Source organism: Neolamprologus multifasciatus, chromosome 4 (assembly GCF_963576455.1).
Source record: "Neolamprologus multifasciatus chromosome 4, fNeoMul1.2, whole genome shotgun sequence".
Lineage (NCBI taxonomy): Eukaryota > Metazoa > Chordata > Actinopteri > Cichliformes > Cichlidae > Neolamprologus > Neolamprologus multifasciatus.
In genome coordinates, this window is record NC_140442.1 from 17754779 (window position 1) to 17779179 (window position 24401).

The 24401-nt window shown below is 40.9% G+C and overlaps 1 protein-coding gene across 6 annotated transcripts in view; it reads left to right on the forward strand.

The window, feature by feature from the left end:
- Window positions 1–2040: 2040 nt before the first annotated feature.
- Window positions 2041–24401, forward strand: part of spag9a (sperm associated antigen 9a) — a 43914-nt gene continuing 21553 nt past the window's right edge. The window contains exons 1-30 of one of the 6 annotated variants that reach the window (XM_085157012.1): window positions 2041–2564; window positions 5716–5836; window positions 7646–7716; window positions 7813–7901; window positions 8025–8175; window positions 10237–10323; window positions 11318–11453; window positions 11578–11671; window positions 11769–11890; window positions 12398–12409; window positions 13190–13247; window positions 14714–14866; window positions 15119–15170; window positions 15271–15401; window positions 15554–15610; window positions 17201–17362; window positions 17489–17618; window positions 17873–17962; window positions 18064–18180; window positions 18290–18476; window positions 18556–18771; window positions 18861–19080; window positions 19367–19483; window positions 19706–19786; window positions 19902–19969; window positions 20152–20303; window positions 20598–20769; window positions 21029–21142; window positions 22415–22597; window positions 22997–23134. In XM_085157012.1, coding sequence (XP_085013138.1) covers window positions 2265–2564; window positions 5716–5836; window positions 7646–7716; window positions 7813–7901; window positions 8025–8175; window positions 10237–10323; window positions 11318–11453; window positions 11578–11671; window positions 11769–11890; window positions 12398–12409; window positions 13190–13247; window positions 14714–14866; window positions 15119–15170; window positions 15271–15401; window positions 15554–15610; window positions 17201–17362; window positions 17489–17618; window positions 17873–17962; window positions 18064–18180; window positions 18290–18476; window positions 18556–18771; window positions 18861–19080; window positions 19367–19483; window positions 19706–19786; window positions 19902–19969; window positions 20152–20303; window positions 20598–20769; window positions 21029–21142; window positions 22415–22597; window positions 22997–23134 — 3781 coding nt within the window. In that variant the 5' untranslated portion in view covers window positions 2041–2264. Of the gene's footprint in view, window positions 2565–5715; window positions 5837–7645; window positions 7717–7812; window positions 7902–8024; window positions 8176–10236; window positions 10324–11317; window positions 11454–11577; window positions 11672–11768; window positions 11891–12397; window positions 12410–12892; window positions 12908–13189; window positions 13248–14713; window positions 14867–15118; window positions 15171–15270; window positions 15402–15553; window positions 15611–17200; window positions 17363–17488; window positions 17619–17872; window positions 17963–18063; window positions 18181–18289; window positions 18477–18555; window positions 18772–18860; window positions 19081–19366; window positions 19484–19705; window positions 19787–19901; window positions 19970–20151; window positions 20304–20597; window positions 20770–21028; window positions 21143–22414; window positions 22598–22996; window positions 23135–24401 lie in introns of all 6 variants that reach the window. The other 5 variants (XM_085157010.1, XM_085157011.1, XM_085157013.1 and 2 more) reach the window with 5 other exon arrangements.

A 24401-nucleotide genomic window follows, 5' to 3' on the forward strand; every position in this document is an offset into this window, starting at 1 on the left:
TGAAACCAGTGTGGCTTTGTGAGTTCGCCTTTACTGCATCTGCAAATATATACATTAACATAGCACAACGTTACACACTTTTGCAGTCTCACACAACTCTTATAGGCGCACTGCCTTATGGGTAGTCTTTAAACTCAAATCACTAATATTTCTCACAGTGCAACAATGAAATAAACATAAACAAAAGATAGTGTGATCCACCAGTCTATATCTGCTGTGATTACAGCTCGGTACAGGTATAAATCCACGAAAGCGCCATGAGGGTTCCGCACAAACTAATGAATTAGATCGAGCTGCTAATCGTTAGCGTCACGGCTAATTCACATGGCTACCAATAACTTCTATACTAATGACACATAGTGGGGATTAACGGCCAACTTTCCCACATTCTCTGCAACCCTGTGTACTCATCTGTAGATACATTTTAAGTTATTTACCATCTTGTATCTGCTTACCTGCAAATATATACATTAACATAGCACAACGTTACACACTTTTGCAGTCTCACACAACTCTTATAGGCGCACTGCCTTATGGGTAGTGGCTGGGCTTATTTACTCCCGCTAGAGCTGCTCATTTTAGGGGATACTCCCTCTTGTGGTGTAACGGAGGAATAACTACCCTTCCTGCACTATGTCATTTTTGGAGACTGGGGCACACCTTATTTTACCACAATCAAAGAAAATACATATTTGAACAATCAGACCATCTAACCAACTATAATATTGTAACTAAAGATTATGGGGGGTGTCCTGTTTTGTCCACAATGTCTTTCTTGTCCTTACAATTATACCTTTCTAATGTGACGAGTTTGTCTCTTGTTGTCCTTGGCGCTCTCTCTCTCGCTCTGTTCCTGTGCTACTGGAGTGTAACTACCGCCCCTCCCCCCTCTGCTCAGTGCAAGCACAAGGCTCACATACCAAAAAGAGCGAGAGAGAGGGTGAGAGAAAGAAAGAAAAAAAAACACGGCTCCCAATAAGGATCCGCTGGCATTGTTCACTTCAAAGAGTCAGCTCTAAGAGCTGTTTCGTTCACACCAACACATCACTAATTGATAACTTTTTCATTAAGTTTAGACCTGATCTATTTGAAATTCATAGCCAGTGCTCTGACACAGAGCCACCAACCTCTGAACGCTGAAAAAGAACAGTGTATTCAGAAAACACATTATATGCTGCTGGACACTGCTCTAGTGTCCCGTCTCTCCAGTGCCTTTCTGCGGCAGCAGCAAACAGGTCATCAGAGGAGGCCGAGATGATGTAACTTTTGTGCTGGTGGACCTAAAAAAAACAGTTAGGCGCACCAGTGCAACCCTGGCAAAAACGTAGTCTAGAGCCCTGGCATTTGTAACACTTTTGTGGAAAATTCCTTTCCATAGCAGTTTGCATGGTAGGCCACTCATCTTTTATCTTTATGTAGACATTTATATAGACAGACCTATGTTTTTTATTTTATTAATGCACAGTTGGAGAATCTTATAATATATATTTTTATTTTTTACTGGTGACTCCTAAAAAGTAGCGCACAAATCCCCTTACACATTTTTTAAATCTCAGATTATTTTATTTTATTTTTTTACCATATTATTTAGGAAACTTTCGAGGCAATTTTTTCTCCATATAACTGCCAACAATTTTACGCCGGTAGCATGATGTGACGTCATCACGTGATGTGTTTGGTCAACAACTCAGCTGTTGGATAGTTGCTTCACGTACTATGAGAATTGTTGGAATTACAAGTTGTATTGGACGAAATAGAATGCCTGGATTTGTTTGTCTCCTTCCATGTTCAAGATAAACGTGTTATTATCGTGCAGTGTAACAATACGTATACATTTCTAAATTCAATCAGCTACAGGAAAAAACATTTTGTTGTTTACATTTAATGTGAAAAAATACAGTGCTGTGTGCCTATATAATATTGTTTGTACATTATTTTCAAAAGATAAACAGTATCTTTCGCTACTTCTGGGTCTTCAAGGGCTGGAAACTGATCCCTGTGGTTTTGTTCTCATGGTGATTGAGGAATTTGGGAGCTTCGGGGAAGCATTTGAACGCAGCACGGGACAGGCGAGGAAAAAATAGGAAGAAATCCACGTAGCCTGTCTTGCATCGTAATAGTACATTCGTACGCTGTTCTCAATGTGTCCGTTTGATTATAGAAAAGCTGTCTTTATTTAAGGAACACGGGCGTTCATAGTGGCGGGGTAAGGCGGAGAAAAAAACCCAAACTGGTCCTGTTAGTTGAAAGGAAGAGGACTAAAAATGGAGCTGGAAGACGGAGTTGTGTACCAGGACGACCCGGGGACATCAGCGATGATGTCTGAGCGGGTGTCGGGCCTGGCCAACTCAATTTACCGCGAGTTCGAGAGGCTTATCGGTAAATACGACGAGGACGTGGTGAAAGAGCTGATGCCGCTTGTGGTGGCCGTGCTGGAGAACCTGGACTCCGTGTTCGCGGAGAACCAGGAGCACGAAGTGGAGCTGGAGCTGCTGAAGGAGGACAACGAGCAGCTCATCACCCAGTACGAGCGGGAGAAAGCGCTGAGGAAACACGCAGAGGAGGTGAGCTGAATGGATCTAAGAGAGGGGGAAGGAAAATATCAACATTCAGCATCCTTTTTTTTCAGGTAATGAAGCCTGCCTCAGGTGCTTTCTCCTCCCAGCATCCCTGAGCGATGAATTAACCTATACACGTGGCCTGGCAGCATCCATGGTGTTCAGTGGGGATGTAAACAAGGCAGAGTCATGCTAACGGCTCACTGAAATGGCCCTGTCTCCTTGTTGGCTCTGTTTTCTAGCGGGATGATCTGTCATATAACTGTGTCTATCTATGAAACAAGCGCATCAAAGCCACATCCCTGGCAAATGCACATATGATGTCCTATTGCATCAGATAGTGAAGTCAGAAACAGCAGGTGAAGTGACTCAGCGTTTTGGGCCATCACTGTAACTGTAAAATACATATATGTCGTTTATAAAACACATCAGTGTGAAGAGGATGGAGCTTGTGGAATAACAGTGAGGCATAAAATGTCACAGAAAATCCCACCACAGCTTTAACCAAACTACTCTTAGTGATGTTTACATCACTAAACAGCATAATTTCCATCATTCATGCACGTGCAAAGCCAAACATCCTACACAACAGTGTTACTTCTTTAAGCTCTTATCTTCATATGCAAAAAATACTGTGATATCTAGATATATCTAGATATCTAACACCTGGAAAATATCAGAAATATACATTTATATTACTTAAAGGAGATTTCCAGTAATTTAGCTATTAACATACTTTTGGGTAAGTTTGGGTAATTTGTAAGAGACAAAAAATAAAGTCTAAATTGACATTACAGTCCTTCCGAACTTAAAAGTTTTTATTTAGAGCTGGAAAACACCTGCAACCTACATTTCCTGTAATGCTCTCGGATCTCATTATTTATAACAGACTCTCACAGCTGGGGAATGTTCACATCTTCCAAAGCTGTCAGGTTATAACACTGTTGTGGTGCAATAATTACTTACTTTGTAGGCCCATGGCTATGAAGACACATGCAGCTTCTAAAGTTTAGGATGCGATATCTGATTGGGTGCACATTGGCAGCAAAAGTGGAGCCTAGACGTGTGTGTATGTGTGTGGATTTCGTGTTTCTGGCAGGGTGTGTGTGTTTGTGTGTGGTCAATCTGCCCTGAGCCCTCAATATGAAGGGTGAAGCGATGTGACTCGGACCTTCTGTCACAGCTGGCCTCTGTGGCTCAGGGGCAGTGGGAAAGCAGCCCGGTATGCTGTGGAACCTCCATCCAGTGGGTGATGCTGCACCTTGGTCACAGCAGCCACAAACACTCGTATACACAGTGACAATACTGCTGTATCCTGCATTGTTTTGCAGTATAATGTGTTTTAAATAGACACAGAAACAATAAGCCGGTTTCCTGGGTAGGACTCTTTATCTAAAGCCCCGAGGAGGAGTGAGCAGGGGTACGCTGAGCCTCCTGGGAAGGCACGGTGTTACTTCCAGGTCATGTGATCCTTTGTGAGAAGAGGGGAACATCCTTCAGCTTTCATTTCTGCTTTTCTTTTGTTTTTGTCTTGGGTTTCAGTGTCAACAGACTGACCTCCTTCCCACCCGTTTTATTAGACCGATGAAGGGTGGGACATTTCTGTTTTTGGAAGTCGTTTTTAATGACACCTTTTACCCACTCCTTCATTGTTTTATAACAGGTAAAAAAGGATAGCAGCACATTCCTGTCTGCTGTGATGTGTTTGCGAGCCTGTTTCCACTAAACTCTGATTTAAATTGAAGATACTCTTGAAAAATGAAGCAGAATGAAGCAGACGGCTGTGAGAATATCTTTAACTTTAATTACATCTAAGGCAGCAGTTCAGCCTGCTAAAACTTATTTGCATCATCTTTACATTTCTTGGGTGCGTCTGATCTGCACTGTTGATGTTGTTTGCTGCGGGAATACTTTCTATCATATCTTTACAAAGAGGAAACTGCTGTTTTAATTGTCTCACATATAGTTACTGCTTTATCTTAGGTCCAGCGTGACTGATTATTTCTATTATTACTTATTAGTTACTAGCTAATTTCCTTCTGCCATCCCTGGGCAGTATTAACTAAACTAATTTTATTGGTTGTTTCTGGAGTTCTGGTGTTGATGTAATGTAAAGACTGGACAATAATACAGAGTAAACCCTGACAATGAAATTAATGCCTTTTGAGCAAGCACTTGGCGACAGTGGGAAGGAAAAAAGTCCTTTTTACAGGAATAATCCTGGAAGAAACAGGCCTTCTATGGTACTACTGTACTGCTAATATGGAAGACTGAGAACGTCAGCAAATGTTCATGCTTGAAACTTCATGATTCCTCATATTTCTACCACTTTCTTTTATTTTTTTAAATTTACTAGTAGATTTCCAGTTTAAGATCCATTGTAATTACCTTAAATTTCACTTCTATGTAATTCATACCATCAAAAACACAGTAGCGACTCCCTTAAAACAACGGCAAGCAGGCTGCTACTGATGAAAAAGAGTGTTATTTGGGTCGATCACTGAGTATAAACTAAATTAGAGATTTATGTCTTTGCAAGGAAGTTTCCTGCATCTGCTTGTACATCAAAGTAGGGTAAAATTCCTGTGCCCACAGGAAGGAAGGGAGCCACGTCAGGGCCTTGGCTTGCTAAGCTGGACAGGACGTGGATGTTGATACACACACATAAACAAAAGTACATTTTCAGAGGCCGGCATATAAGGAAACTGGGAGGAAGCGGCACTGCAGATCAGACTTAAGACACATTTGATAATCTGTCACAGTCGTGGGACCATTAATACTTTTAGGGATCCAGAGATATGTGCTTCATTTTCAGAGGCCACAGTTATATTTGTACGCGTCACATCAGTTTTCCTAAATGTTAATACTGTAAAACAACTAAATTGTATTTATAATAGAGTTTTTATTCTAAATACAGTGACCAAATTACTATTTCAAACATTCATTTTGCAGTTGGGCAGAATTCCTCATTTGGTTTCATTACTGTCATATAAAAATAGAACGCCCAAATTTAGGAACAGCGTCTTTTTTTTTCTTATTGCAAAAAAAGCATCAAACAAGATCAGACTGCTGACAAACCAGCTTTGTTATGTTTCGCATTAAGTGTCAGTGAGTCCAACAAAACTGTGTTTGTGTGTGTGTGTGTGTGTGTGTGTAGAAGTTCATCGAATTTGAAGACACTCATGAGCAGGAGAAGAAGGACCTGCAGAGCCATGTGGACCGGATGGAGTCCCACTCCCGCCAACTGGAGCTCAAAATCAAGAACTATGCAGACCAGAGTGAGCAAAAACACACACATTCATGCACATGCACTTGTATTATTGTGTACCTGCTTTCAAAAAAAATCTTCCATGTCTATCAGCATCCATGCGCTGAGATGAAATCTCATCGCTATTATAAATAATTCTGTCTGTTTCAGTTCCTGCAGTTAGTCTATTTTTCACTCCCTTACTATCTTCTTCCTCTCATGGCTTGCTATGTATGCACACATTAACTATGCAGACTCTCACGCTCTCTTTCTTCATCTTTGCGGGGGTAACAGTAATGGGATTAAAGGATTTCTGTTATTCCCATCCTCCTAATGCGGCAGTACATTACCCGCCCATCTTATGGGTGGATTAAGCGGTAGAGGGGAAGCGATTGGTTCATACATTCTGTCTTGTCAGAAAAAAAGAGGGGATTCACACAATGACTGGTCCAGTATCTGGTGACTAAGCAGCTGGCTGGTTAAAGCAAATCATTCATTCACACAAAGCTGCGAGGGGAAGAAAACAGGAATTTCTTTCCAAATCTGACTTACAGCAGAAGCTTAACAAGGCAAACATAAGTATCCCAGTGGCTGGTGTGATGTGGAAAATCAAAAGTGAATTATTTATCGGTTATTGCTTTGCTGTGTTTGCTGTTTGAGAGAATGATTCCTGCTCAGTAGGTTCAGCTAATTTGCTGCCACTCCCAGTGAATGGTAAATCATTCATTCATTAAGGCGCTTTAAATCCGAGTCCACTGAGTTAAACGGCTGCAGTTGCAGCAAGAAGTTAGGCAACAGCAGTATAGCTTAGATAATGTTAGTGCTTTAGTTTCACTGGCTTTACACGGAAAAGATCAATAATTAAGAGATTGGAGCTGAGTTTGGGGAATTCAGATTTAATTGAATAATAAAGCATCCAGCAGAGTAACAGCCTGATGAGGAAGTTTTAAACAAGTCATGCTTTATGCTTAAAAAAAGATTTTTATCACTAAGAAGAATGTGCTTGGTATAAACTGAATGTATACCAATCAAGTTAATTTAATCAGACCAGATTTGTTAAATTTAACCTTTTAAATTGTTCTTATGTAACAAAATTAAGTTAAAATCAGCATTTCGGCCAAAACGTTTTTTGAGTGTAGAGCTTCACAGTGGATGATGCTGTTTGCTTTTTAATGTGTAACTATTCATTTGGTATGCATTTCAGGATTTTAGGCTAAATGACTCATAAATCCAGTCAGGCTTATGACATTCAGCTTCTTCTCCACCCAGTGATTACTTTATAAAACAACACACACACACACACACTCATCAAGGATTGCGAGAAGCTTCAGCTGTCCCCCTGCACAGCTTTTCTTTCTTCATTTTATTACTGGGATCTAGGAATGTGATGACTCATGACTGCAGAATAAAATTGCTCGATAGTGTCAAAGTACACACTGGCAAGGCATCGTCGCACAACACACAGAAGCTTTAGCTGTTGGAATTGATAGTATCCGATAGCTATAAACCCGTCTGTTGCAGCAGCTTGTTGCGTGGCTTAGGCTAAACCTGATGTGCTAATAAGGGATTAGATGTTTTTGTCACTTCGTAAGGCGCCCAGTGCTGAAAACTATTTGGGTGCGATTAACCCCCCCCCCCCCCCAGCCCCTGCCCCTGCAGGGGGCAGAGAAAAACTGCGCCTTTTTACGTACGACTGTCATACACATGCAAAAACCTAATGATCACAGAGAAGAATTACAGTAATGTGACAGTGAGGTTCTGAAGTATTTAACAAGTGATTTAAAGTCTATCAGCTGGTCGTAAAGTAGCTGAGACTGATGAGGGCCTTCCTTTGTTTCAGTTGGCAGGTTAGAAGAACGAGAGCTGGACCTGAAGAAGGAATACAACTCCCTCCATCAGCGGCACACAGAGGTAGGTTAGAGAGAAAGGGAGGAGCGGAGCGTAACTCTGAATAGTGGTCATGACTAACTAGCTCCCTTTTGGGTGTTTTTGCTTTGAATTCTGCAGATGATCCATAATTACATGGAGCACGTGGAGAGGATCAAAATGCAACAGATCAGCGAGACCTCCGAGTCGAGCGCAGTCGGCCGAGTCAGGTGAGAGCGCATAAGTTTGTTTGCCACGCCACTTTCATATCACACGTCATCGACAAGTAGCGTTTGTGGTCTGTTCTCCAAGAAAAAGAGATGTTTTATAACTCTTTTTTTTAATCTCCCAAGGAGAGAGCGACCTCTTTCTTTGGGAATCTTCCCATCATCTGGCGGAGCATCTCTGCTCATCCCAGATCCTCAGGCCAGAGCAGAGACACTGGGCACAGAGAGCTGGAGGTTCACTGACTCATCGCAGCCTCGCTCCAACACAAGTCTCAAGGTGGGTGTGTGGGTCGTACCCACCTTGTGATCTATCCTTAGAGAATAAACCTGTGTCTGGTTCAGGCCACGTTATGTCAGCCAGAAAACCGATGTGTAGAAGACACATTCATGCCTCGTCTATGAAGTCTGGATGTAAAAGGCCAACATATCCAAATTTCTGCTTCTTAAAGCATCTTTTCCATAAATAAGCTGAATGCTGTGGTCCAGATCATGTTAAATAAAAGAAAAGCAAGTGAAATGAAAAATCTTAAATAATGACATCACTTGATTCAAATTGAAAATTAATAATTGATTATTTAATTAGTGCTTTAGCTGTATTATTAAGAAAACACTGGCATTACGGAGAATGATATGATCGCTCTAATTGGATTTCCTGTTTCTGGTGGTTTTGCCAGAGGTCGAAAATAGAAGATAGAATAACGTTTTTAAGCTTTGAGTCCATTTATAAATAGAGAGCCTTTGATAAGGCTCGGGTGTGCTTATGTGTTTTTTATGCAGGCATCTAACAAGGCGCCCTCTGTTTCTAGACTCTTCTTTAGCCATTGATGAATATGCAGACTTCCCCTGGTGTAGCAATCAGAGGAGATCATTAAATGTGTCACATGAATATTTATAAACGTTTTCTGCAGGTACAAATAACATATTTTATGTGTTATTTTATTCAGTATTTACAGTTCATTTAATTCGTGTTTAAGTGGGGAAACAAAATTTTTTTTTTTATATACACCCACAATATAATGGTGTTGATGCTCCTTAATATCGTCTTCCAGCTTTGATTAAAGTCACTTGGGTACTTGATGGGCATGTCAGCGGTGATTGTATCTGTGGCAGTCAGAACCTGCAGGGTGACAATGTTATTACATTGCACTGCTGCGTTTTTGTTAAAACTGGGACACCAGCTCTGCGGCGCAGTGCATTCTGGGAATGATGCCGCTGTATGGTGTGCAGCCAGTCACTGAGAGAGGGAGGAAAAAAGAGGCTGGCTGGATTGTGATGGGGCCTTACGTAATCAGAGCTACAGGGCGGTTATTGTTAAGCCACGGCCTTTTGAACATGAGTGTCTTTGATATGCAAACATGGCGTCAGAGTTCAGCAGCGATGTCATGTTTATTTATGGGAGCGTGTGGTGCTGCAGAGGTGAGCGAAAAGCAAACGACAGGTTAATGACCTGCATGTGCCGGCCATGATCTAATTTCCACATTAGTCATTTAAGTAAAACCATTTCATCTTAGCTCTGAAACTGGCATAATTATGTTTCTGCGTCATTGCATTTTACTTCATTCAAGGGGAGCGCTTAAATAAAATGATTCATATGTAATATTACTGTAATGTAAGTAAGTAATGTAAGTGCTGAAATTATAAAATACAAAAATTGAAAAAAATTTAATCAATATAAATATATTTTTGTACTTTTCATAACTAAGCAATTGTTTTACTATTACTATTTCTGACTTCCTGCACAAATAGTTTTAGTTTTGCAACATGTCATTAGTCAAAACCTATTTTGATTCTGTACAGAAAGTACGGTGGCCCTGAGAGGTCAAATGCACTGCACTTCAAGAACTTTAACACTGAAAATGACAAAAGCACACATAACACAACGGAAGAACAAAAGCTCACAAAAGTGACAAGCTAACAGTTAGCGGTTAATAGTGAACATGTATCTGCAGCATTATAAGAATCACGCAATTACGTTATTGTGTCACCAGAAACACTTCAGTTTTGTTTCATTTAACTTCTGTTGTGTTTTGTGTCCTTCTGCAACATTTTTTCTATTGGACGATATTTGCTTAAGTGCGTTTGACCTCTCAGGGCCACCGTAGGAAAGAGATTTACAAAACAATAAACGCTGATTCGACTTGACTAAAGACTCATCTGTTGCTTGTTGATGATCTATAAACTATAAACACACATGCACTCACGCACACACATGCTTACTTGTATGTATGAACTGTCCCATTCACTTCACAGACATGCACACTATGAGGTGTTTGCATTTCTGTTGAACTGCTTCTGCACTTGTGAGCTGCATTCTTACTCTTCCCCCTCCCCCAAGCAGTTGGACTATGGTGACCCCCCAAAGGAAAGGGAGGGTAAGAGTGCGCAGGACTCTACTTGGGGGAATTCACTGGCAGACGACTGCAAGGTAGTTGGATGAGTGGCGGCTGGTACGAGCAGCAGCGCTCCTGCACTGGCCGTGCGCAGCACAGTTTATGTTTGCGTGTGTGTGGGCTTCTGTAGTTTGCTCCACTATGCTGTTTCATCTTTTCAAACACGTCGCTTTGTGCATTTGTAGATTCTCACGTCACAGACCAGCTGTGCTATATGCAACCATGTCTGAAGGCCTCATTGGGATCTTTCAAAATAAAAGTGCACATATGGAGCTGGTTAATTATTAATGTGCAAAAGTCAATAGCAGCTTGGTTGCATCTGGCCTCCAGTTTGTTTTTGATTTTGGGTAAAATGCATGAGTTGTATATATTTGACTTTATTTTTGCTGTATTTATGTAGCTCTTCAAACATTACTAATCACTCATTTTACGTAACGTACATTTCATCTGTCACTTACTGCTGTAGTTATCTATTATTAGTTTTCGGATTTTCGGTGGATTTGTGTAGTTTACTAGAGTTTAGAGCAGTAGCTCCTGTTGTTGTCCTTATTTATGTTCAGTAAATGTTGTTTGAAGCCTTCTGCAGTCTGTGTCGTGTTTTTTGGACGTTGTGTTTGCGTGCCACTTTATGTGTTGCTCATATTGTCTCTTTCCATCCAGCCAGAAAGCTCTCCTCAGTCCATTCGCAACGTTTAGTGTTTCCAGTATATTTCATTTATATGTGAATATCTGTGTTTTGTTGAGCTCCAATTTCACTAATATAATCTCTAGTGTGTCAGATCTTTGTGGTGTAAGTGTGATTTTTTTTCTTTCATCTTATAAGAAGTTGGTAAAAAAAAAAGCTCGGTAGTTGAGGATTTTTACTTTGTGAAAAGTGCCCTCTACATAATGTAAGAGCGGAGAGAAATTGGACTCTTGCTGCTTCTGTTTCCGTGTCAGCTTTATCTTTGGTTTATTTATTTTCTATTTTGGTACAGCTTCAGTTAAGGCATCGCTTTGTTGTTGTAAATGAATCACTTTTCATTACAGGATGAGCTATCAGACTTCACCGGCTCCAAGTCGGCCACACCGATGTCAACCACTGCCTCGGACATGGAGAGGGAAGATGGGAACAGTACGAGCACAGAGGTGCAAGCTGCTCCGGGGACCAGAACCATATCAGTAGGTAGGGTCACATATTCTAATACTCTTATGTACAGGTTTACAAAACAACACCACAAAAACATTATGATGTTTACTTGCATATCCTTCCTTCTGATCTATATCATCTATGCTTGTGTGTTTTGCAGGTCAGCCTGAAAATGAGGACAGCTCAGATGTGAAGGACATCATTGAGTCCACCCCTGAGCTGGACATGGATCTCATTGGGTACAGACCCTGCAGGTAATACAAAGAGGACCTTTTGGGGGTGTTTTTCTTTTTTAAATGAAAGATCCATCAGGCAAAAAACATGACTTCCTATTGTACTTTCTTTTATCAGCACTCCTACTAAAGGCATTGAAAACATGGCATTTGACCGCAATACAGACTCCCTTTTTGAGGAGCTGTCCTCTGCAGGCACCGGGCTCATCGGGGACGTGGACGAAGGAGCTGATCTTTTAGGTGAGTGAAAACTTTACAAAAAAGTGACTGAAAAAACGTGGATTGGTTAGTCCGAGAGTATTATGTAGAAAAGGTCACATAAAAGCTACATTTTTGATGTTTTTCAGTTTAAAGCACACAGATGTTTGACAGATAAACTATGTAAAGGTGTACATTTCAGTTTCAGTGTCAGATATGTAAAGAAAAAATACTGAAATCTTAAAAGCCAGAGGTGAAATACATGCTGAATGATTCTGTAAGAAGCCTGAATACTTCTTTATAATCACTGCTTATTTTCTTTCTAAAAGGTCGTAAAGGTGATTTGCTGAATTCCCACTTCGATACTTTACTAGCAGATATTGTTCTACTTTCTTTAAATTCATTGTAACTTCAACACCAGCTGTTTTCTGCGACGCTACACCGCTTGCTTTGGTCCAGCTGTTGTACAAAGTGTTAGCCATCTACCCATGTTAACATCACCTCTCTCTCTCCCGTGTCTCATTCTCTGGCTTTTGTCCATAATCCAAGTGGAGTACTCTGGTGTGTATGACCTCCAACCTTTCCTTAGCTAAACATTTTTCTGTAAAGTTCCTTTGACCTTTACCCATTACTCATTCTTTCCACATCCACCATTGTTAAAGGTTCTTCTTCATTGCGTCTTATATTAGGGTACATTAATATATTTTTGTCTGCCTACTACTTCAAAAAGATTTTGGTGCATGAATGATGGAGTGTAGTGCTTCCTTTTTTGGCCTAATTGATCTTTATACAGATTTTGTTTTTTCATTTATCTTTTTGCTCTTGTACTTTTCTTCTCTTGAGTGCCGAAAATGTCAAATGTATGTTATCTTTAGAGATTTTACAGCATCTCTTCCTTTTTGCTTGTGGAGTCAGCAGCTACACATTCAGCTCTGGCTCCTTCATCATTTTGGTCATTTCACTGTCTCAAACTATATCCGCATTTCTCTCTCTCTCTCTTCCCTACTCTTTTTCCGCCTGGCTTGGATTGCATGGTATTCTCAGACCTTAGTTTGATTGGTAAGACCTCACCCACTCTTTCCATTCTTCTCATGTCTGTCATGTGACCTGTTGTGCTGTGGGTTTGTGCGTTGCGGTAGTTTCATGTGCTGTGAGACCTACAGTAACAAATATCTCACTAGGAGATATTTCATGTCCAACGTCATGCCTGGTTGGATTTATTCTTAGTGTGAATAGTGTACTTCTTTATATGTAGTGTTAAAGTAGTGACAGATCCAGTTTGTGTTCAATTCAGATTTGTTAAGTGATAAAATTATAATGTTGTTCTTTAATTCTGTTCAGGAATGGGCCGGGAAGTTGAAAATCTAATTATGGAGAATTCACAACTGCTTGAGACTAAGTAAGTAGAATTTAATATCCACATCTTCATCCTTTGTAGGGCTGTAATGACTCTCTCTAAATTTGGTTTGGTTTAGTTTTTTAAATGTTTTTGTTTTATTGTTGGAGATTATTAAGAGGAAAAAAGCAATGTTGAAAATATTGCACCCACAAACATCCATTGATTAGTATCTAATAATGTCGTTTAACATATTGATGTATTCTCATAATGTAGAATTAAGCCTTAAAAAATACATAGGAGTGAGTGCCACTTTTTAGTGGTCACCATGTTCCCCCACCATCTTGAATACAATGGTGGAAATGGACTTCTCTCTTCTGCCTAATCGCTGAGTTGTGTGTGTTGCTAGAGACCAGCCACAAACAAAGCCAAAGGTGAAGGAGAACTCTTAGATGTTCGAGTGCCATGGAGTCAGATTTTTAATTCATGTCTGCACATTCACACGAAAGGTACAAAGAGTCCTGAACTGAAGTCAGAGCCCTAACACATGAAAATGTGCCTGCCTATTTAATTATTACTGTCAGCAGATTAGACTCTCTCTTCTCTAGAGAGCAGCAGCTGTTTATAAGCTATCATTATGTCAGATAATATTAGGCTTAATAAACACTAACTTTGATAAACAGTCTGATGACATTTTCACATTGTATGAGAGTTTACTCGCTAGGTGTCCAAGTTCAACAATATTAGATCTTGTTTAAGGAATGTTTCACTAACAGCTGCTAACAGATTTTAACAGCCGCTAACAGCCGCTAACAGAGGCTAACAGCTGCTAACAGAGGCTAACAGCAGAGCTTACTGACAGAAAAATGAAGGAAATTTAGCTAACAAGGTAACAGTGGACAGCCTACCCAAAATAACAAAAAGGTCCCAGAGTCACTTTGCTATCAGAGTACACTGACGATAGATTAACAGTGGCAAGAGTTTTTGAGGTGACTCAGGCATAACAGCATAGAATACCTCTAAGTATTTACCAACACATATCCACTTTTGAATTTCCTAATTTATTGGTAAGTGTTGATCAAATTCAAATATATTTAAAAAAATAATGCCTATTAAAGAGGATTTTTTTTCTTACACAAACAGTAGTAGAAACACGCTGGCAGACATGGCATACAGCCTAGATTTAATGTTTTTGATCTCTCTTGGCTGACTAAAACATGTCTGCCCTACAGTAGCTGTCCTAGTTAGGATTATGCACTTCAATTGGGATAATTAAAAAACAGAATTCAGTTGACTGCAACCCACTGACATCTATGGGGTGAAATTTTACACACTGTACCTTTAAGAACTGTTTTTTGATTTTGGGATCACTGTATCTTGATTGGACATGCAGCACTATATTACTGACATTTGAAATTCATGATTTCAGTGTAAGTTTTAGAATCACTGAACTCCTGTTCCTTTGTTTAAGCTGCCTTTTGTCGTGAAAACAGAGATTAAAAAACAAACGTACTAAAATGTCCTTCCAGGAACGCCTTGAATGTGGTGAATAAAGACTTGATTCAGAAAGTCGACGAACTGACAAGTGAGAAGGAGATGTTAGAGGGAGATCTGGAGGCTTTGCTGCAGGCAAAATCCAAGCTGGAGGAAAAGAATAAAGAGCTGGAGGAGGAACTCAAAAAGTAAGAGCTATGAGAGGAATCTGTGATGTTTAGTTTCTGTCTTTAGTCACAAGGACAATGAAGCACGCTGCTGCAGGTAATTCACTGTCGGTCGCAAAGTATAAATCCTCGCTGACACACTTTACTACTGTGCTATTGGAGCTAAGTAGCAGGAGTCTCTGCTTGGCGAGTGCCTAATGGTATCTCTCCAAATAGAAACTCTGGCTACGCCCATTTCCTATAGACATTTGTGTAAAAACGTATATTTTCCAGAGTACGCCTGGAGATGGAGGAAGCAAAACATAAAGCTAACGAAGAAGAAGAGGTGAGTCCTGTATCCTGTGTCTATTGTGTGGCTCATTTATTTGGTAGAATTCATGCATTTCTGTGTGGTCATGTTTGGGTTTAATTGTGTGCCGGTACAGAGTGATTTACCTACGGCTCAGAAGAAGCGTTTCACCAGAGTGGAGATGGCCCGAGTGCTGATGGAGAGGAACCAGTACAAAGAGCGACTTATGGAGCTGCAGGAAGCTGTGCGGTGGACTGAGATGATCAGGTGATGAAGCAATGAGTGGTGGACGGATGGAGCAAAGTGCATTTGATGTTTTGTTAGGGTTATAACTTTGTGTTATACATCTAAAAAAAAAATCAACATATCCGAACACATAAACTAAAGATTGTTAAAGATTGTTGTCTTCTCTTCTTTAGGGCTTCAAGGGAAAATCCAACTATCTCAGAAAAAAAGAAATCCAGCATCTGGCAGTTGTGAGTTATTTCGGATTTACTGCATTATTTACTTTTTGTCTTTTAGTTTTGATAGGGCTGCCATGTTGCCTTCCAAGTTGAATCCTGACTTTTTTTGTCATTCAAATATTCAAATACATCTTTTTTCTTATCTTTTCCGGGATGTGCCATTGAATTGGCAGCATTAGGTAAAGATGATTTGACAGACCTCCCCACTAAACCTCTCTCCTACCCTACCCCCGTTTAACACAGAAGTGCTCCTCCATTCTGAAAGGATCCAACTTTGATGTGTCTTTATCCATAATCTTTGCTCTCAGTGCAGTGCATCAGTTGTTGTTATCACAAACTGCTCAGACGTTACTCTCCTTTTGCCCCCGGGCTTTCCTGTCTCCTGCCTGCTGTGTGCCTTTTGATGTTTTCCTTACTCTGTCTGCTCATAGCGAGCAAAGGGAAACTACATATACGAGTATATGTACATGTTGTGTTGCTTATGTCTACCACGTCAGACTGCACATGCAAGTCAGTAGATTTGATTTCTATTATTGAGGAATTTTAATATCTAAACTGCCTTTCTTAGCCTTGGTAAGCTCACCTCTGTAGCAGTTTCTGCAAAGGCATTTGGAGAAAATGACTTGTGTTTTCTGAGTTTTTAATTTTAACATATTCTCAAAAACCAGAAAGAAAAATCAAAAAGCAGTACGATATCTTTCTGTAGCAATAAAACAGGCTTTAAGCATGTATCAAACTTTGTCTTATATATTGTAAAAATTCACACTCACTGGTCACTTTATTAGGTATACCCTACTAGTATCGATTTGGACCTCTTTTTGCCTTCATATCCAACAAGATTGTGTCAATACTTCAGCAGCCTGAAGCATTGATACAAGGCAGGATGGCTTTGTGCTTTCATGGTGTTTAGCCAAATTTTGACCCTACTGTCTAAATATAGCAGCACAGCTCGAGACATCAGACCAGGCAACTTTTTTCCAGTATTTCATTGTCCAGTTTTGTTGAGCCTTTCCTGTTTTTCACTGACAGAGGTGGTACCCGATGTGGTTTCTGCTGCTGTTGTTGCCTATCTGCTTCAAGGTTGAACATCTTGTGTATTCACAGATGCTCTTCTGCATACCTTGGTTATAATGAGTTGTTATTTGAGTTCACCATAGAAATGGTTGTTGGGAAAATTTCAGTAGATCAGCAGTTTCTCAACAACCACAACAGCCACATTCACAGTCACTTGAAATACTTTCTTCTGCATTCTGATGCTCAGTTTGAAGTTCAGCAGGTCATCTTGACCACATCTACATGCCTAAATGCACAGACCTGCTGCGATGTGATTGGCTGATTAGATGGTTTTGTTTACAAGCAGTTGAACAGGCATGCCTTATAAAGTAGCTGGTGAGTGTATATTAGTTAAAGTTTTAGTTAGATATAATAGGGGAGTGCTTAGCTCTACTATGACTCCCAGCATGCTTTATGTCACTGTACAGTAAATGTTGGTGGTAGTTCCTTGATTGTCTGGTTTGTTGGTGACACCCCTGCCTTGCTCTTTCCCTGCGCTCCTGTCGGCTCTGTTTCCCTCTTGGCTTTCTGTAACTTCGCCACGTGCAGCTTCAGCAGACTGTTTAGCTCCTCCTCCAGTGCCCCTGCCGTAAAGTTTGAATCCCAGTCCAATACGAAGTACAGCACTCCGGGCAGCACGGTGAAGAGGAGCAGCACTTTCTCCCAGTTCCCCACGGAGAAGTCCAAGACATTTGACTTCCTCAATGAAGAGTAAGTAATGAGGACGTGTGACTTTGAGTTCTGTGGATTTTACCAAGTTGGAAATTCATTAATGCACCTGTCTATAAAATGTATTATCAGCTGATGGCTTTGTGTCTCTCGTGGTTCTCCCTTTAGTAAGGAACAGTGCAGTTCTCCATCACGTAAAGAGCAGAAGAGAAGCCAGTACAGACAGGTCAAGGCTCACGTGCAGAAGGAGGACGGACGAGTCACTGCGCATGGCTGGAGCCTGCCCAGCAAATACAAGGTGGGAAATGAAAAAATTGCTTTGCATTAGGTCAGAGATGCGATTGGCACTTTTTATTTTGCTTTGTTCGCTTTAGAAGAAGAAATCGTTTAGTTTAAATGGCCAGCATATCCTGTGCAGCATAATAAGGTATCCTTTGTATATTCCAGCCCTGTGTTCATGTTCACCTGAGAAAATTTAAAAGTAGTGGTTTTAAAAGACTTAAAATAAACTTTATTTACAATATTTAAGCTTTGACTGTTCTACCATCACAGGTAGCAAATGGTGGACAAGTGGAAAACAAAATGAACTTACCTGTGCCGGTTTACTTGAGACCTCTGGACCAGAAAGATGCTTCTATGAAGGTGCTTAAATGAATGAATAGACAACTCTTAGCATACATGCAGGATATTGTTGTTATATTTTAACATTTTGATGTTTCTAACAAGCTCTTTCTGTTCCACAGCTGTGGTGCGCTGCTGGGGTCAACCTGTCTGGGGGTCGGGCATTTTCCTCATCAGAGCTTTCTAAGCAGACAAAGGGTTCTCAGAGCAGCTTGGATCAGCTGGAGCAGGAGAGTAAGGTGAGTAGTTTAAGGAAGGAAGAAGCTCTTTGGAGGCAGTTGTGACTTCTGATAGTTCTTTATGATTTATGCTTTGAGTCGATTCGCTAATGTGTTATGTTGCTGTAAGGATCGGGAAAAAGGGGAGAAAGAGAAGGAGCTGATTGTTCAGGACGAGATGTCCAGTCGTGTGTGGGTGTGCACTAGCACCCACTCCTCCACCAAGGTTATGGTTCTGGATGCCACTCAGCCCTCTGACCTGCTCGACAGCTTCTATGCCTGCAACACTCACATTGTCTGCATCGCCAGTGTGCCGGGTAGGTCCAGTGGTCACACTTTGTGTTTGTTGGGGTAAAAATAATTTTTCTTACTGGGTCATTTGTGGTGTTTTTTCAGGTGTGTTGGAAACTGATTATCCAGCGGGTGAAGCTGTACCCCAAGACCTGGAGTCCAGCCAAGGGGATGCAGCATCACTGGCTGGCAGCGTGGCCAGTGTAGGCTCAGCAGGCAGCGATAGCGCCTCGGCAGCTGAGGGCACCACTGCCATTCCCCAGACAGCTAGTGCAGGTGTTGCCGACCAGCCGGCTGAGCACAGCGCCACCTCAGCCTCAGGTAGTTTTCTACTACCTGAGTACATACTGTACTACTAGATAGAGTACAGTATGTGTGGTTTGACAGCTGTGCTGTGCTGTGATCCACAGCTCCCACTGTTGAGTTGTCCAGAGAGACCAGTCCAGCAGAAGATGGGGTTCCCACAGCGGAAGAGGCAACAGAAGCAACGGAGGCTAATGCTGGTGTGGGCGAAGAAGGAGAGGAAGATCAGGGGGCTGACCAAAACCAGCCAGGAATCTACACGGAGCACGTGTTCACCGACCCACTCGGGGTGGAACCCACTGACTCCTTAGTTGCTGAATCACAGAGGTGAGAGTGAATATTGGTAGATGCTTTAGTCAATTCTTAAGATTTTTAAGGCATATATGACATTTGCAAATTTAAAATCTTGACACCCTAGAAGAATTATGTCCAGACATTAATTTACACACCTTTAAAATAAAACAGCCTAAACTTGCTGTTGCAAAATAAAAGCACTGGTATTTTTAGCTTACAGAGGAAACCATAAGAGCAGCTGTGGAAACTCGGCTGCACGTGTTTACTCCATGTTTTCGTAATGAACGGTGTATTTGAAGGACTGTTTTCCATTATCCAGGGGATCCAGACAGGATGGGGTGACTTCTCTGGCAGAAGACTCGGACCCATCAGAGATTGAGGTCCTGAGGATGAGCAGTGCACTTCCCACCATGTGGCTCGGTGCTCAGAATGGGTGGTAAGTGAGGCAGCAGCCACTAGAGGGAGCTATTAGTTGAGGGGAAAAAGGAGGAAAAATTGATGGAGCAAATTTGCTTTTGGTTATCATGCTGATTTTGGTGTTTATTTATTTATCAGCGGCTGTGTTTTTGTCATAGTGTTTAATCATTCGGATACACTTTCATGTCTTTATTTAGTTGATAATCAGGAGTTTTCCTCTGCTCGATTTTCCTGTCTTTAGTCTGTACGTCCACTCGTCTGTGGCTCGGTGGAGGAAATGTCTTCATGCCATCAAACTGAAAGACTCGATCCTCAGCATAGTGTGAGTAAAAAGTTGGTTGTGTTTTTATTTAAGGACTTGCACACACATAACAAATGAACATTTAAAAATAGACTAATAAACATATTTTTAAAGGTGTCTTCATAACCTGTTGCAGGCATGTTAAAGGGAGGGTCCTGGTAGCACTGGCTGATGGGACATTAGCAATTTTCCACAGAGGCATTGGTAAGTCTGTAACTTAGACTGCTTGCAGTCGGTCTCCGACAGCAAAAAGTCCGGTTCATCACCAGCCAACCGGTGATTTTTGCTAGTCACAGGGTGGTTGCCGTCTTATTTTCACTGTAGTGTGACTGAGCCACGACTAATTTTATGCCACAAATTGCCAAAGTCTTCTTGTTTCTTCCAAGCAGACGGACAGTGGGATCTAACCAACTACCATCTGCTGGATCTGGGCCGGCCCCACCACTCTATCCGCTGTATGACTGTAGTCCACGATAAGGTTTGGTGCGGCTACAGAAATAAGATCTACGTCATCCAGCCAAAGGCCATGAGGATAGAGGTACAGCTGTCATTGAAAGTTAATAAACCATATGTTGCGCCTCTGTCAGTGCGCCCCAGGGTGGCTGTGGCTACAATGTAGCTTGCCATCACCAGTGTGTGAATGTGTGTGTGAATGGGTGGATGACTGGTTGTGTAAAGCGCTATACAAATACAGGCTATTTACCATTTTACCATTTGCGCAAGTTATTTTTCTGTTCCAGTCAACTTCAACCAATTAAACCTTACTGTTGTCATGGGAACATCCCAATTTACTTCTAACATTATGCAATTGCAATCTATCGCGCCCTTGCAGAAATCCTTTGACGCTCATCCTCGGAAGGAGAGCCAGGTACGGCAGCTGGCCTGGGTTGGAGACGGCATCTGGGTGTCCATCCGTCTGGATTCAACTCTACGCTTGTTTCACGCCCACACCTACCAGCACCTTCAGGATGTGGACATTGAGCCCTACGTCAGCAAGATGCTGGGTATACAAACTGTTTGTTGCCTAGCAGTTAATCAGCACTTTCATAAATCATCTCAACAGACTTCAGGTTTTATGCTCACTCATTTATAGGAAATAATCCCTAGATAGAGTTGCTGTATGAACGCTAAGGCAACATACATGTAGAATTCAGCGCTTACTTTCTGTACACACACGTAGTAGAGTGATATTTTGAACAGTTTTGGAGGTTGCAACATTTCTTCTTCAGATCTTGGATCGAACATCTTCTGTGTGTGTTGCAGGTACAGGTAAATTGGGTTTCTCATTTGTGAGAATCACCGCTCTCGTCGTATCCTGCAACCGACTGTGGGTGGGTACAGGAAATGGCGTAATCATCTCCATCCCGCTCTCTGAAGGTACAGCACAATCTCACCAACTGCCTGCTTAAATGTCCACATTTGTTTCATAAAGCAATGCATCATCAAAATGTTCTTTTAGCAGTGTTTATTCACTGAAATCAACTCATTACTGCATTAGGAATAAATACACACTGTTAGCTTTTATGCTCTATTTGCATTGCAGAACATTAGTTTCATCGTGTTAAAGTGTCCAAGTCTTTATGATTTATATATTCTGTGGAAAAACTGAGATGTTGTGAGGTTAAACTGTTTATTTTTGAGTATTCCTGAGTACAGATATATTCATATTTGGCATATGGTTGAATTGAAGCATGCTATTAGTTACGTAAACGCGTGGCGTGTTCTTAATATCAAATCCCTCACTGCTGCCTCCACCATCTCCTTTTATTCTTCTTTCATATTTCAACTCATCTCCCAGATGGCCATTCTGATGCCTCAGGGACCGTCATTGTGTAGCATCATCTTCTCTCTTAAAATCCATAAATCCTCAGTCTCTTCTCGCTGCGTGTTTGTGCTGTAAAAGACAGTGGCATTGCCATGGATACAAGTCTCACATAGCCCACATAGTGCAGTTTGATGGGTTTATGCTTCAAAGCTGGGCTCTCAGTAGATATTGAGGAGTGCTGCTCTCTTTAAATATTAAAACTTTTCCAAGGGTGTACCTGCGTTTCTTGTCACCATCTTCTTTCTTTTATATCAGTGTCTGTGTGTAGGCTGTACAGTTCTCTGTGTTTTTATAATCAGGGTCTGTACTTATGTCTGCTTTAACCTCTAACTTTAGGTTTTACTTAGAGGTCAGAGAATAAAGCATTCTTCCAGAATTTAGCAGACAGGCTCCTCTGCGCTCTGACTCACTTGATCTATATACAGTTCGACTGCCTGTGTCACAGACTGGTTTCAGACCAGGCCATAACTGCGATAACTGGTTTTTGCAGATAATCCTAGCTTCTTTCTTTTGGCTCCCTGTATGCTCAGACCTGATTTTATTATTTTGATTATCATCTTTAAAGCACATCTGGGTCTGGTATCTACATAGTTTTTCTGGTATTAATTGTTGTAACTACTTTTATCTTTTGGTAGTTTGTTTTGCATTTTTGTTTTTTTGATTGGCGTTTTACCTGTTTCCTAACTTCACCTGTTTTTGTTTGACCTCGTTTGTTTTTCCGTTTTCATTTACCTTCTAAATTTCCTGCTTTTGTTTATCCATGAAAGCACTTTTTTCAAAGAAGCACATAAAGTAGGCAGATGACACTTTACTGTATTCTTCAGCTAACAGAACAACAGGAACAGTGCCAAATCGCCCGGGCAGTGCTGTACGGGTCTACGGTGATGACAGCTCTGTGACAGACTGTGCAATGCCAGGCAGCTTTGTGCCATACTGCTCCATGGCTCACGCCCAACTATGTTTCCACGGACACCGGGATGCTGTCAAGTTTTTTGTGACAGTGCCAGGTAAGAGACAAGTGCAGAGAATCTGTGGGGAAATATTAGGTAATGTTAGCCATCAAAGGAAAATTAGCAGCCATGTTTCCTGGGGAAATTTCTAATTTAGCAAAAGTTAAGATATAAATGATTCACAATTTTAGCTACAGTTAATCAGCTTGTTGATTGAAGACAAAAATGTGAAGTTTTTTATGATTGTAAAGAGAATATGAGTGTGAGTGTTTGTTGAACTAAAGAGCACAGTTGAATCAGTGATTCTGAATTGTAAAATCTAGTTTGTCATAGATTAAATAAACAAACCATTAAATGAGAACGTAATCAGTAGCTAAAGTAACAAGAGAATGAAAGAGTCCCTAAAACACTATCTTTTGTTCTCAGTTTCTTCGTACTTTAAATTAACTGTCACAGGTCAGGCGATGCCACCTCCAGGTGGTGCAGATTCAGGCTCTGATGACCCTGCATCCGAATCCTCCGACACAGCAACTTCTGAGACCAAAACCTACCTGGTCATGAGTGGAGGGGAAGGCTACATTGACTTCAGGATGGGTGGGTGTAACACACTCCATGTACAAGTGTGTATTTATACACAGCAGAGGTTTTTATTCTGAAAAGAAACAGCTGTTTACTAGACTTTTTGGAGTAAAAGGCTTGAATGTGTCCCTTCTGGTATGATGTTTGCTTTAGACCTTAATCACACAGGCTTAAAGACTGGTTGGCAAACCTCTGGCAACCTCAAGTCCCCAGGAAAAATGTATAATCTTTGTTAGGCAAGTGGTTGCTGGAGGTTGAAGGCTGTCGCCATGTGAAACTGATCTCAAAGCGGGTGCTGAATAAAAAATTTCTTTATGATTGCGATGGTCGCTAGCAGATTGCAGCAGTTACTTAAAGTGATAAAGCATTAAAACAAAAAGTTTTACATTTTGAAAAGACAAGTAAACAATAAATTACACTAATCCAGACATGAAGAAAAAATGGCATGAATAATAATTTTCCAATTTAAACCGGGGCACCGTGGAACTCAACAATATTTTTGGAGTGATTTAAGAAAGAGTGAACCAGAGATTCAACATGAGCATTGAGAGTAAAGCTGAGTCAAAATTTACCACAAGGTTCCTCATAGAAGATCGGCCAAGAGATCCCACTGATTTAGGCAAAAATCTCTTAGAAGTCCTTGTTTATGTGCCTGTTTCCTCTTCATTAAGTTGGAGAAAATTAGAAATAAGTTGTGCTTGAAAAACATATACAGCCAAACGTCACCTGCATAGCAGTAAGAAGAAATGCTCTTACTGAGAAAAGTTCTCAAAATGTGTTAAACACAAAGCAAATATTACAGAAACATTAAGGGCCCCAAAACAGAACCTTGTGGTACACCGTAAGCAAGAGAAGTGGAAGAGAACCTGACAGATATGATGAGAATCACTTCTTTTTACTCTGTAGAAACTGTGATGCAAATTAAAAATGGACAACATTTCCCTTTGAAGTCAAAATTATGCCAGACTGCTTAAACCAACACATTTGAAAAGTTCCAAATGTCTCCGGTTCTGGTTTGTGTTGCACTTTTTACAGTTTCACTGCCACTTGGTGAGTAGTTTGTGGACAACTCAGCTTTTTACATGGAAACTACTGGCAACTATGGTGATCTTTTAGCAATCAAACCAATGACAATGAGATTTTCACTACAGCAGCATACAACTCTTTGTAAACAATTTCACACTAGCAACTTCAAGTAACCTCTAACAGCCAGTCAGCAACGGTTTCTTTCATCCAGCAACCCCCTTTACCTTCGGGTCTCTGACCACTTTCTAGACCTGTA